General features: G+C 44.7%; 1 protein-coding gene across 4 annotated transcripts in view; it reads left to right on the top strand.

Moving 5' to 3' along the window:
* Positions 1 to 6,162: 6,162 nt before the first annotated feature.
* St3gal5 (ST3 beta-galactoside alpha-2,3-sialyltransferase 5) overlaps positions 6,163 to 13,927 on the top strand; it is a 55,533-nt gene continuing 47,768 nt past the window's right edge. The window contains exon 1 of one of the 4 annotated variants that reach the window (XM_090336564.1): positions 6,163 to 6,298. In XM_090336564.1, coding sequence (XP_090192690.1) covers positions 6,214 to 6,298 — 85 coding nt within the window. In that variant the 5' untranslated portion in view covers positions 6,163 to 6,213. Of the gene's footprint in view, positions 6,299 to 6,422; positions 6,523 to 8,457; positions 8,476 to 10,510; positions 10,619 to 13,927 lie in introns of those variants that run through there. The other 3 variants (XM_090336565.1, XM_090336566.1, XM_090336563.1) reach the window with 3 other exon arrangements.

Below are 13,927 nucleotides of genomic sequence, written 5' to 3' on the forward strand. Positions count from 1 at the left end.
GGCCACTAACAGTGCAGTCACATCAGTGTCAGCCCTGACAGCTTTGAAGGCATCACTTCTGTCCTGGTGTGGGTATACAGCCAGCTGGCAGGCAGAAAAGAACAGGCCATCTGGAAACCTCAGTGACTTATACCAATGACTCCCCTTCACTTTTTTGTGTGTCTGTTAAAAAACAACAACAACAACAACAGCATGATAGCATTAAGGAATTGTTTTGTTTTGCTCGTGTGTGTGTGTGTGTGTGTGCGTGTGCACGTGCGCGCGCGTGCATGTTAGGGCTTGAACTCAGGCCTGGGCATTGTTCCTAAGCTTTTTGTGTTTTGCTTTGTTATTTGCTTAAGCTTAGTGCACTACCACTTGAGCCACAGCTCCATTTCTGGCTTTTCTTTTGGGCTTTCCTGGCTTTGAACCATTATCTTCAAATCTGAACCTCCTGAGTAGCTAGGATTATAAGAATGAGCCACAGATGCTCCTCAAATAATTTTTTCAAAGCAAAAGTCTCTACTCTGATACCAAGACTGTTAAAAATTTCAGTATATCAAAGCTTTTGGCTCCAAAATAGACGATTGCCTGAAATATATTCTTAAGCAACAATACATTAAGTTTTTCTTTTTATCTTTTCCTTCCAATGTCTTTTTCCTGTTTTTTATTTTTATTATTTAATAGTATATCTTAGGCCACTGATTGTATACAGAGATTCCCTTCTTGAACACTTGTTTGTTAAACATGTCATTTGAAATATGATGTAAAAATTAATAAATTCTTTAATAAAAAATTATACATTAAAAAATAGTATATCTTAGGCCATTTCCAGTCCACTTGTCTCTTCTTTTCCAACTGCAAATATGCCAGCCAATTTAATTGAAGCAGAATTAATGAGTCCATACTCTTGAGCATTCTTGTTCATGGCCCTGAATCTTGAGGTTAAGTGTGTGTGTGTGTGTGTGTGTGTGTGTGTGTGTGTGTGTGTGTGTACTGGGGCTTGAATTTGGCCTCAGGCTCTCGTTTGGCTTTTTCACTCAAGGGCAGTGTTATACCACTTGAGCTTTACCTCCCCTTCCAGCTTTTTATGGTTAATTGGAGATAGGAGTCTAATGAAGTTTCAGCCTGTGTTGGCTTCAAACCTTAAACTTTAGCTTTCAGCTTCCTGAGTAGCTAGGCTTAGCCACCAGGCAAGATTGGAAATGAAACCAAGTTGTTTCTAAATGCTTTAGTGGGGACCCCATCTTCATCCCTTATAGATTTCCTTTCTTCTCTGTTGGCAATTGTAACCATCTGGCTAGGTGCTGACTAAGCCTGTGTTCCCCACACAGGGCTATTTAAAAATCCAGTAATGTACTTGTTATTTGTTCTTCAATGGAAAAAAAAGCAGCAACACATGTTAATGCTTCCAATTCAGGAAATACAGGAAAGTAAACAAAATAAAAGAAAAAACCCACTTTAGTATTGGTATCTAGCACATATGCCACTATATTAACCCTATTTATCTGGTTCCCTTTGCTGTCTTCCCTTTTCTTTTCTGTGGCTGATTTGTGATGCATTCATAATAGCCAAATGAGTAAATCCTAGACAGAAGATGATCTTGAGGTCCCAGGCACTTGTTTCAGTAAAAAATATGCATAAAGGCCAGGAGTTTAATCTAGTGGTAGAGTGCTTGCCTAGTGTGCACGAAGACCAGGGTTAGATTCCTCAGTACCACATACACAGCAAAAAGCTAGAAATGGTGCTGTGGCTCAAATGGTAGAGCTCTAGCCTTGAGAAAGCCCAAGGACAGTGCTCAGGCCCTGAGTTCAAGGCCTAGGACTGGCAAAAAAAAAAGGGAAAATATGCATAAATATGGCACATCCGTTGGAGTAATGGAAGTTGACAAGTTTAACCCATAGAGAAATTCTGTTATATTCTCATATAATACACAGAGGTAAAACGGGCTGTAGGGTTGGTTTGATCCAATAGCTCAAATATTCCAAGGAAATGTTTCTTTCTACTATTTGTTTTCTGCTTCCCTTAACATTACTTTCTTCTTAATATGAGTGTCTTTGAGTGTGTGTGTGCATGCCCACACACTCTACAAGCACTATTTTCAGAAACCTATCTATGAGTTTGTCATAATGTTAAAGTCATTTGTCTGCCTTGTACTTTACCAGGTATAACTTCATATTAACTATTGAGAAAGTAATCAATCACTAAATTCTACAGGCTTTGCAAAGGTAGACATGTTATATATACCTCATCCAAAAATTTCATTCATACCATTATTGAGCCTATCAGAAAAAAATCATTGAATACTGAGATCTATCAGGCTCATGGTAACATAATTTTCCTAAATACTAAATTTCTTTTGAAAGTTGCAAGTTCTCCATCATTGGCCACAAGTAGCTAATTATTTTCTTTGAAGATACAGGCTCAAAATAAAACAAAAAACACAACAAAAACAAAAACAACAATCACCAGGCATTGGAGGCTCTCACCCATAATGAGGAGGCAGAGACCTGAGGACAGTGGTTCCATGCCAGCTCAGATAGAGAAATCTGTGAAATCCCAAACCTGTGGCTCAAAAAGGTGGCTCAAAGTGGTAGAGTGCTGCTAGCCTTGAGCAAAAAGGCTTAGTTAGGGAAAGTGATCGAGACATAAGTTCAAGGCTTGCAATGGACCAAATCAAAACAAAACAAAGTACAGGCACACTTGGTTCATTTCTAGTAAATATCTTTCAAATACTCAAATTAGAAGAACTGTAGCTAGATGTTTGCATACCTGCCAAAATATATCAACTTTGTGGCAAATGCTTTATGAATACCTTTCCCCCAATCCCCCACTGGGGTGTGAAGTCAGAATCTTTAGCTCATCCTTAGCTGTTTTTTTTTTTTTCCCTCAGACTGAAACTTGAGCCACGGCTCCAGTTTTAGCTCTTTGCTGAGTAACTGGAGATAAGACTATGACAAACTTTTTGCCTGGGCTGGATTCAAACTGCAATCTTCATATCCCAGCCTCCTGAGTAGCTAGGATTATAGGCATGACCCACCAGTGCTGGCATAGAGTTTCCATTCTATCGCATAAAATGTTAAAAGGATACACACTCAAGGGTTGAGATTTTAATAATTTTGGTGGCATTGCTTTGATTTGTCAACCAGCAGTTTTGTTCACCTTTCTTTTGCATTATGAATGGAAAAAGTTAAATGATGTTTTAGATTATTATAAGATTGTTGTAGGGGTATGGCTTAAATGATAGAGTGCTCATCTAGCAAATACGAAGTTCTGAGTTCAAACCCCAGGGCTCTGAATTCACACCCTAGTACTGGAGAGAAAAAAAAAACGAAGATAGTTTTTTCTCTTTTTTTATTTTTTTTTCTGCCAGCCCTGAGGCTTGAACTCAGGGCCTGAGTACTGTCCATGGGCTTTCTCAAGGCTAGAGTTCTACCACTTGAGCCACAGCACCACTGACCGCTTTTTTCTATGTATGTGGTACCAAGGAATCAAACCTGACTCTTTGTGCCTGCTAAGCAGGCACTCTACCAGTAGGCCAAACTCCTGGCCCCAAGAAGATGGCTTTGACTTTGAAGATTTCCCTGGAGTGTTGAGCACCGGTAGCTCATGCCTGAAATTTTAGCTACTCAGGAGGCTGAAATCTGAGGATTAAGGTTCAAAGCCAGCCCGGGTACAAAAGTCCATAAGCCATAAGCCTCTTGTCTCCAATTAACCACCAGATAAACAGAAGTGGCACTGTGACTCAGTAAATCGTAGAGCACTAGCCTTGAGCTGAAGAGCTCAGGGACAGCATCCAGAGTTCAAGGCCCCCACCTGGTGGGGGGGAGATTCCCTGGAAGGTCCTCAGGGATTCTTAGCAGTCCACAGATCACATTTTCAGGACCACCAATTGGACTAGATCAATCAGAACCTCTGATCAGAATTCATTGAACAGTAGGTGACTGAATAATGGGTTCTGATTGAATACTAGGTTTTGATTGGTCTGAGTTCAGTTGTTGGTCCTGAAAATAAGAAAATAAAAGTGGATGTAGCTGACTCTTCAGAGTATGTTATGTCACTAATGGAATGAGGGCAAATGTGGCAACTCAATGCCTGCTTTCAGAATGACCAAAGTGATATATTCGAGGGGAAAAAAAATCAGGGAATTGTAGTTGTCTTTCATTTTTAAGTAATACCATCTTCACTCGTCAGTTTCTAGAAGTTTCTCTGGAGTCAGGCACTAACTTATAGGATCACTTGTAAGGCCCTGAGATTTAGTGGCTCACCTCGTTGTGTGTTTGAGGATCTCTAGGGCAGGGGGCATCTTCCTGCACAAATGGGTCAAACCCTCCCCCTTCCACCAAATGTGACAGGAGTGAATGAGATAGTGGGTAGTTAACTGATATTCTGTGATGCTGGGATGGGAAATAACTTGGATTGTTCATTTCTTCTCTCTCTCATCTTATACATACCCTTCCAAGCCAGGCTACTTCAGGATTCCACTCTGGCCATAATGCCAACAGGGCCTAGCTTTTACAGATAGGTTTTTTAGGAGAGAAGGAAAAAAGCAGCTGAGGGTAAGGACAGCTGAAAGAAAAGTGAAGAGCATTGGCTCAAACAGGCAGGCTCCAGGCAGTTCTCCAAAAGAAAGAGGGCAAGGTAATCATATTCTCTGTGCAGCTGCCAGGGCCCCAGGCAGCTGCTCAGTCTGTGTAGCCTTGGACAACCCACTTGTTTTAGATTACACATGCAGCTTTTCCTCCATTTTCCCTCCAAATGTGCTCAGCACTTGTGCTTTAGAATAATCTAGAAATGTTTTTTATGGAAAAAATGCTTTGGGAGGCGTTAAGGAAGAGTCCTCTCAGCCTTTCCTTGCTAGTGATCTTGTTTTTTACTGTGATTACCTAGATATATGCTTTTCCAGCTCCCTTGAATCCACCAGGGCAAGAACAAAAGCATCTTCGAAACAGCTGTACAAGCTGTAGCCTAAGAGGGGGGAAAAAAGCCCAAAACAACAACAAAACCAGTAACAATGCTCTAGGTTTATACACATTCATGTGGCTCAGGATTTAGGACATTTCTTTTCAAATGGAGAGGGGAATCATAAACACATGGCTCTGTGCTTGTCTGTCACCCTGAAAGGAAGATCTGGCCAACTTCATTGACTTGACCCTTAGAATCAAGTCCTAAGACACAGCAACACTGCAGGTGCATAATTCATATGCAGCATTGTTTAAAAAATAACATTATCAGTGCTTTTATTATTATTATTATATTTTTGTAAATCATGAAGCTTGAACTCAGGGCCTAGGTGCTGTCCCTGAGCTAAAGGCTAGTGTTCTATCACTTTGAGTCACAGCATCAACTCTGGTTTTCTGATGGTTAATTGGTGATGAGTAATTGTCTCCCGCCGTTTCCTGTCTCTGCTAGCTTTGAACTACAATCCTCACATCTCAACCTCATGTGTAAGTAGCCATCCGTGCCCAGTACAAGCTCTTCTTCTTTTGTTTTGTTTTGTTGGTTTTTGTACCATCAGCTCCCAGATAAATTCTTATCCCAGAATTTTGAGATTTACTATTTGTGCTTTTAAAACCTAAGATATTCCCTCCCCAAAATAAAGAGGAAGGAGACTCTCCCGACTTTGAGCTCAGATCTGCCCCAAGACTTAATGCAACTCACTTCTATTCTCTGGGCCTCAGTTCCCCCTTTTGGAGAACTGGGTGGTTAGCCTGAGTAATGAGCGCTCCCTCTTCTTCAACACGGCATTCGACGCATTCCTGTTCTGCATGTCCCAACCCATCCAGCCCGCCCTCGAGCCTCCTGCGAGGCCCGGGGGACTTGGGCCCCCTCACCTGTCAGGGAACAGGGGGCAGCAGGCGAGCGAAGCACGTGGGTACCTATTCTACGCGAAGCAGAAAGCCCCGAAGCCTTCCAAGGGCACCCCAAGTTCCACCATTTAAACGCCTGGAGAGCGCTGCGGATGCCCAGGCCGGGCTCCCGCGGGAGGCGCGTCCCCGTGCGGACGCCCCGCCACTCCGCATCCTTGGGCGGAGGACCCTCACTCCCCTACGCGCTCCGATTGGCTGGCAGCGTCCTCGTGACGCTCGGCCCCTCCCACTGTGCCCCCCCACCCCCGCTCCGCATCGCGCTGGGGAGCGGGCGGCCGAGGGCTGAATGGGCGCCAGCCGGGCCCGGGGGCGGGCGGGGGCGCGGGGTCCGGGGTAGGCGGCCGGCCGGCGCCCCCTCCCTAGTATGCGCACGAAGACGGCGGGCGGCGCGGAGCGGCGTCCCCTGCAGCCGCGCACGCAGGCGGCGGCGGCGGCACCTGCCGGCCGAGGTACGTGGTGCAGCCCCCTCCTCGGCGTGTCGGGCGCCCGCGGGCCGGGGGGCGGCGGCGAGCAGTCTGTACCCCGCGTTCTCTAGGCCGGGCGGTTCCGCCCCAGCCCCCCGCGGACAGTGCCCGGGACGCGGTGTCTCCAGTGGCGCCTGCCTGGGGCGCGGGGCCGAGGGTCGAGGCTCCCCGCCGCGTAGAGCCTGCGTGGGGAGCCGCAGCCCGCACAGGTGAGGACGCGGCGGGCTGGGCCAGGACGCCCGGGGGGATGGCGGGGGGCGGCAAGTCCCTCCGCAGTGGCCCGGCTCCACACCGCCTCCCGTAGCGGTTTGGGGTTTAATTCATTGCTGGAAGCTTCCGCGCCAACGGGGTCGCGTTGACGCACGTCCCCGCGGAGGGCTGGAGCGGGAGTGGGGGGCGACGCGCCCGGGGGTCGCTCGCAGTCCTGGGCGGAGGCGGGGTCCGCGGGTGGGAATTCTCCGGTGACCTTCCCCGCCCTGGCTCTGCGGAGGACGCACGGTTGGCACCCCCCCTTGGCCTCTCGGGAATCCTGAGCTGGGGCTTGACCCCGGCATGCATTCCGCGTGCCTTGTTTTCGCCAGAACATCTCCTAGAAGCCCGGCAGATGGGGAACAGTGGCTTCCGACCGACCGGTGCCCCAAACCGGCTGGATGACCTAGGCAGACACCGATCCTCCAGAGGCTGGCTGGCTTTCCTTGTCCCTACAGGAAAGCTTCACTTAAGTTCCCTTCCAGGCCTCCCCAGCTCATAGTTGTGATCATAAACAAAATGCATTTATGAGTAGAGTTCTGCAGAATGGCTAGCTGACTTGGAAAATGAATTCTTTTATAGCCTTCAGTCTTCATTCATGCTTAGGAACTCGAGGAAATGAGGTGTCATTTATTTAAAAGGGAAAACGGTTATGTGCTGCAATTCACCTGGTACCAATGGCTTTGGGCCGAAGGCTCACAAAAGAGAAGCATGTGCCTTCTGGTGTTTGGCCAGACCGTTCTCTTGGTTTCTGACTGCGAATCCTCTTTTACCTGCTGAAGGTTATATATCCCAAAACTGAGAAGGAGCTATTTGTGTGTAGCCACCCAGTAATTCAGTCAGGGCAGGTTGTGGTTTCACTGCCTAATCCCCAGGCTTGATGCTTTAGAGGGTTGTTTTTTTCCTAGTTGCAGAGCTTGGAGTCATCTGCCTTTTTTGTTTGTTTTTTACAGTCTTGGGCTTGAGCTCTACCACTTGAGCCTCAGCACCCCTTCGGGCTTTTTTCTGTGTATGTGGTACCAAGGAATAGAACCTGACTCTTCCTGCATGCTTGGCAAGCACTCTACCACTAGGCCAAACTCCTGCCCCCCCCCCTTCTATTCGTTGTTTGATCAAAGAAGAGAAATACGTTAATATGTTGGTATTCTAAAATTAGAGTTTGGTGAGGATTTTTCTTTTTTTTGCAGTATGTTACATGATACTGTTTGGGTAAGGTGAAATGAAACTTGGGGGTTCTTAGGATTGGTATAGAATGAGATGAGTAGGTATGAAGCAGATTATGGAAGAAAAAGGGAGTGGACTTTGAATACATGATTCATAATAACAAACACATGTTTATGACTTGAAAATCTTTATAATTTGGCACATGTTACAAAATGTCCTATGTAAACAAAAATAGATTGAGTGGTGGATGTTAAGGCTATATTTAAGACAGAGCTAGAAGAAACGACTTCTTTAGTTAGCTTCTAGTAGTTCTTTTTCTGCTTCTCTCAACTGGTCTGTGTGTAGCTGGAAGGAGTGGCTAGCAGGCTGGAACTTGGGAAGTGAACAGGAAGTGGAAAGAGGTTCACCTTCCACATACTTCTTGCTCCTGAGAAATGATTTAATCTTCAGTGCCTGTGGAGACTGGAGGATAGCGATTACCCCCCAGAGGCATGCTCTTGTTGGTCTAAGTGGAAAACTCTGGCAGAAATAAAACAACTGACAATATATCCACATTTGTCGGGGTTTTTAGTCCTCTGTCCCTCCCGACCTGCAGGACGAGCTGAAAAAGGAGAGGGCCAACTGACCGCCGGCACCCAGCCCTCCCTCTCCGGAGGACAATCAGACGTGTCAGGGAGACCCATCAAAGCAGGAGCTCCTTTAATGAGGAAGTACATTCAGCTAATAGGCAGGAGCCTATCAGCACAAAGGTGGGCAGGGTGGGGAGAGGTAGGTAAAGAAGGGGAATCATGTGCTGTCTGAGAGGGCGGATGGGTTTGGAAGGGTTCTGGGCTTACCACAGAGTTGGCCTTACTTTACATCACAAACCACAGCCATGCCTTCTGACCTGGTGGCAGGTACCATCTCAGCCAGGTGCTGTCCCAAGACCAGGAAATGAGCAGTGGGCCAAGAGTTAGGCCTCTTTTTCTACAGCATATGTTTCGGTTTCCTTGATGTGAGGTGCTCCTCACACATTAATGATGATACAAACTCTCTAACTGTTGAGGCAGGAAAACAAAGGCTAGATTGGTGTGGGTGGCATAAATTAGCAAAGGCATGCACCAGTGGGGTGTGAATCACAGGCCTTGTGTTGGGGGGAGCCATAACTACTGATGGTGAAGACCAGGAGGAAGACCTAGCTTACTTACATGGACAGAGATGGAGCAAGTGAAGTTTGTAAAGGCCACTTGAAAAAAATGAGCTCAAGGGGCTTTGAGGGCTTATCTTATCCAAATACCAGATGAAGATTTTTAAGTATAGCATTTATATGCTAGAAAACGTTGATGTATCTAATGACATCCTGAACAGTACTCATGTGCTTTGGACTCATATCAAGAAACAGAACCTCCATGGACTCTAGGATGTTGTTGCTTCCAGTCACTGACTTCCCCAGGATCAACCCCATCCTGACTCCTGATTCTTGTGCCTTTATATAAATAGACTCCTACAGTGCTAGCCTTTTTTGCATAAGCACTGTTCAAAATGCTGTCGTGGTGTGCCCATTGTGGTAGCGTGTTATCTTTGCCAATAGTAGCCGCTGGATGAATATGCCACAAATTTATTCATGTACTGTCATCAAACATTTGGGCAGCTTCCAGTATGTGGCTGTTATTGTAAATAGTACTGCTATGACCACTTTAGTGTCAGGCTTTGGAAATGTATGTACATGTATCTTCTGGGTCTGTATCGAGCCATAGGATTACTAAGTTTGTGTGTGTGTGTGTGTTGCTCAGTTTAGGGAATGATAGTCAAAGTTCTTTTATTCCAATTTTGGATTAACTACATTGGTAATTTCTCCGTACTGGATGATAAAGACAACAATTTCAAGAAAATGGAGGCAGGTGGTGTTTTATCAGTTAGGGTAAATAGGATCCATTTCTTCCTGCCTGAACTCCATGTAGCCTTGGGAAGTGTCAGCACTGCAAGATTCCAGTCTCCTCTTGGGTCAGGCAACAGGGCAGGCTGAGCAGTGTAGAACCACGAATGCTAAGATCTTCTGACATTAATGAAAAGCTTCTTTGGTTTCACTTGCATCTTAGTACCTCTGGGTCTTCATGCAAATCTCTCTCACCCCCTCTCCCCCTTTCTCCCTCTCCCACTCTCCCACTCCCTCTCTTCCCTTTCCCCTTTTCTTCCCCTTCCCCTCATCCTTTCCCTCTTTTTCTCTTTCTTCCCTCTTCTCTCCCTCTCTCATTCCCTCTTTTCCTTGCTCCTTCCCTGCCTCTCCATAACTGGATTTCTACTTAAGAATTCCCATTCAGCTAGAGGAAAAGCTGATTTCTTATTTTGGCTCTTGAGCCATACAATATGTTTTTATTCTTTGGTTATGAGAGGGAAAAATACCTAGGATTAAGTTTCTGAATGGTCCTCTGTCTCCCAAAGCCATGAAGTCTTTTGATCCTTGTGTTTTTAAACACCTGGAATTATAAAAGTCTCATGTGATAGGATCTAGTAGCTTTGATGAAGATATAACAAAAATGTAAAAGATCTGCCTTCATGGAGTAATGCTTGTCTTTTGAGTGTTAAGGCTGTTTTTTGATGACTGCTATTTTCCTAATTGTAGACTGGTGTGTATTGAGATCTGAGCAGTGGCAGTTTTTCTGCTAGGCTTGGGGAGTTTCTTCCTTCTGCCTGTCTTTTCCTCTGTGGCTTTTATTTTCTTTGGCCTTGTTATTCATCCCTTTCTGTTTTCATAAACATCTTGTTCTCTCTTCTTATCTAGACTGGAGCAGATAAATGTTAGCAGGACAGAATGTGGCCTTCATTACTCTCTCCTCTTGTCATTCTCTACAGCCCCATTAGTCACTCAGGGCTTAGTGGCTGATATGAGCTTCTTGTTTATCCTTTCTCTAGGTAAGTGCTGTCCACATCTGTAATTTTAAATTTTCTAGTAGCTCCATTTAAAAAATTAAAAAGCAACAGCTGGGGGCTGGGAGTTTGGCCTAGTGGTAGAATGCTTGCCTAAGATGCATGAAGACCCAGATTCGAAAAAAGCTGGAAGTGGTGCTGTGGCTCAAGTGGCAGAGCACTAGCCCTTGAGAAAGTCCAAGGACAATGCTTAGGCCTGAGTTCAAGCCCAAGGACTGGCCAAAAAAAACAAAGACAGCTGGTTGAAGGTTCAATTTCCCAGGAAGATATAAACTTCTGAACTCCTATGCATCTAATAACAGTTTTGAAATATATAGTCAATTAGTAATGAGTTAACTTCATATTTCTCCTAATACCAAGTCTTCAAAACCTGTGGACTCCCTATGCCCTGCAAGAGAACCCACATGCTATGAAACACAGGACAGGAAGAGGCATATGCCTTACCTGTTCACTCTACCTTCTGTTGTGGTAATGACTGTTTGCTCTTCAGGTTCACCATAGTCCTGTGAGTTTGGCACCATTATTATTTTACAAAGGAGAGCAGTGAGGCGCAGAAAGGTTTGGAAACTAAGGGACTGTAGGAGGCAGAGCCAGGATTCAGACCCAGACCAGAAGGTGATAAATGAACCATCCTGTCCATGTCACTGTAGCAGGTAATACATTCTTCCTACCCCCCAAGGCCTTTTATCAAAATGGGTGAGTGAGCTTGACCGAGGCAGCTCTGTTCCCTGTCCTAGTGAGCATACCTCAGCACCATAGCCTTGTTCACCTGGGCCTCCATGGAGCCCTGCCTGGGGACGGCCTCAGGAAAGGATTTCCCAATCTCCCTTCTAGCCTCAAGAGAGGAATCTGGAAATCCAATTGCACTTTATTATTATTGCCAGTTGTGGGGCTTGTACTCAGGGCCTGAGCACTGTCCTTGGACTTTTCTCAAGGCTAGAGCTCTGCCACTTGAGCCACAGCACCACTTCCACTTTTTTCTGTGTACGTGGTATGGAGGAATTGAGCCCGGGTCTTCGTGCATGCTAGGCAAGCACTCTACCACTAAGCCAAACTTCTGGCTCCTGTACTTTATTATTATTATTATTATTATTATTATTATTATACCACCAACTCAGGAGGGATTTCATTGTTACATTTCTGTGTGTTTACAGTGTATTCCAATCAGTTCTCACCCTCTCTGTCACTTTCCCTTTTTCCTTTCCCTCCTTCCCAAAACAAATTCACCAAGTTTCATTGTTCTATATTCATGATTGCAGATACTCTATTTCAACTATTTTCTTTTTTAATTTTTTGTTTTTTTATTGTAATTAATAGAAGGGTATTTCAACTATTTTCAACTGCCTTCATTCTCCTTGTTAGCCCAACCTTCTCCCACTAGTATCCTTCCCTGGACAGTCTTTATTACTTTTTTGTGTGTGTGCTAGGGCATGAACTTAGGTTTGGGCACTGTCCCTGGGCTTCTTTGGCTCAAGGGTAGTGCTGTACCCCTTGAGCCCCAGCACCACTTCCAACTTTTTTGGTGGTTAGTTGGAGATTAGAGTCTCTTGGACTTACCTGACCAAGACTGGCTTTGGACCATGATGCTCAGATCTCAGCCTCTTAAAACCCCCCAAGTGACTCCCTTTTCTTCCTAGGGTAAAATTACAACTCCATGGCAGAGATGGCTGACTTTTCCAACATTCTCAGCATATTGTGCCATTCCAGTTTGGGCCCTGCAGACATACTACCACTCCAACTTTTGCCATCAATGGCTGCCTCCACCATCTACTCTGATTTCTGCTTGGGGCACAGTAGAACATTTCATACTCTGAGAAGTCTTTCCTAATACCCAACCTCCAGTTGTCTTAGAGCACTGTTTAACACAAAATAAAATAAAAAGAAAATCCATGAAAATGTTTACTTCAGTGATAGATCTACCAGTCTACTCTTAGAAATGAGCTTATAAGACCTTTTGAAGGAGTTTCTGCCCATGATTGCTCTATTCCTAAGCACAGACTCCGTGTGTGATTAAAAACTGGGAGCCTGCTGAGATGCTGGCTTAAACTTTTTGACCAAGATAAAAGGGATTTGTGAGTGGGATATCAAGTCATTCCTCTTGTGGATCTAAATATATGTTGTCTTTTTTAGAAATACAACCTTGATTAACTTGTTTTGAGTTTAAAGTGGCCCAAGCATCCTCTACTCAGTCACTCAGACGTCAGATCCCAGATGATTTCTAGTCACTTTCCTTCCATTCTTTTTCCAGGACCCTAATTAGCTGTCTGATTTAGAACTTCATTGAGCTGGTTCTTCTGTTCTATAGGACACAGGATTTTGAATACCATGAGGTACTGGCAAGGCTCCCTAGCAAATCTCCCCTATTTCCTGTCCCCTGAGGAGCCCCCCCCCCACTTTTTTTCTTTTCTAAGGATTGAATTCAGGGTCTCATACTTGCTAGACAGATATTCTATCACCCGAGCCACACCTTCAGCCCTGGTTTTTGTTGATTATTTTTGAAGCAGTATCACTTTATGCTGGGCCAGCCTGTGCTGCTTGGTGCTACTGGAGATAACAGATAACCCCCACACACTCACACACATCCATTATGCTTCTCCCACCTCACAATGGGTTAATAAGTGAGTACCACTACTTCCAGGAGTTGAGATGGAGACTCAGAGCTTTTTGACTGGTCTGGCCTCAAGCTCTGATCCCTGGATCTCTGCCACACCTTAACTTTTCTTTCTGGCAGTGAGATCTTGGATATTTTAGTATTTGCCTGAAAACTCCCATCTCATTGCATGCTTTCTATGCTACTCAAGCTTGGGGCAGATTTTCTGTGATAGCCTATTTATGCTGCTTTCAGAACTTCTTTTGTGAACACTTACTTTCTTCCATGAAGTATTATTATTTAGCCCCACTAGCTGTCTTTTCTATGGGAATCTTTTTTAAAAAAAAAAAGATTTAATTGTTATTATAAAGTTGCTGTACAGAAGGGTTACAGTTAGATAAGTCAGATAAGAGTGCATTTCTTTCTGAAAATGTTACCCCTTCCCTCCCTCTCTCCCAATTTTTCCACCCATTCCCAACCACAAGTTGTGTAGCTCCTTTTCATCAGTGTCTAGTGAATACCACTGCTTCATTTGTCCTCCCAAAGACATGTAAACGAACAAACAACAAAAAGAAAAAACAAAAATAGCAAAACAGAAAACATCTCTTGTTTTCGTTTCCTGGATAAATCTTACTTTGTATGATCAGATGCATAGCATTGTAACTTTCTGTTCCTCCCTTACCAGTTAGGGAAATCTTTTATTA

The sequence above is a fragment of the Megascapheus bottae genome, chromosome 7 (genome assembly GCF_031878675.1).
Source record: "Megascapheus bottae isolate mThoBot1 chromosome 7, mThoBot2.hap1, whole genome shotgun sequence".
NCBI classification, from domain to species: Eukaryota; Metazoa; Chordata; class Mammalia; order Rodentia; family Geomyidae; genus Megascapheus; species Megascapheus bottae.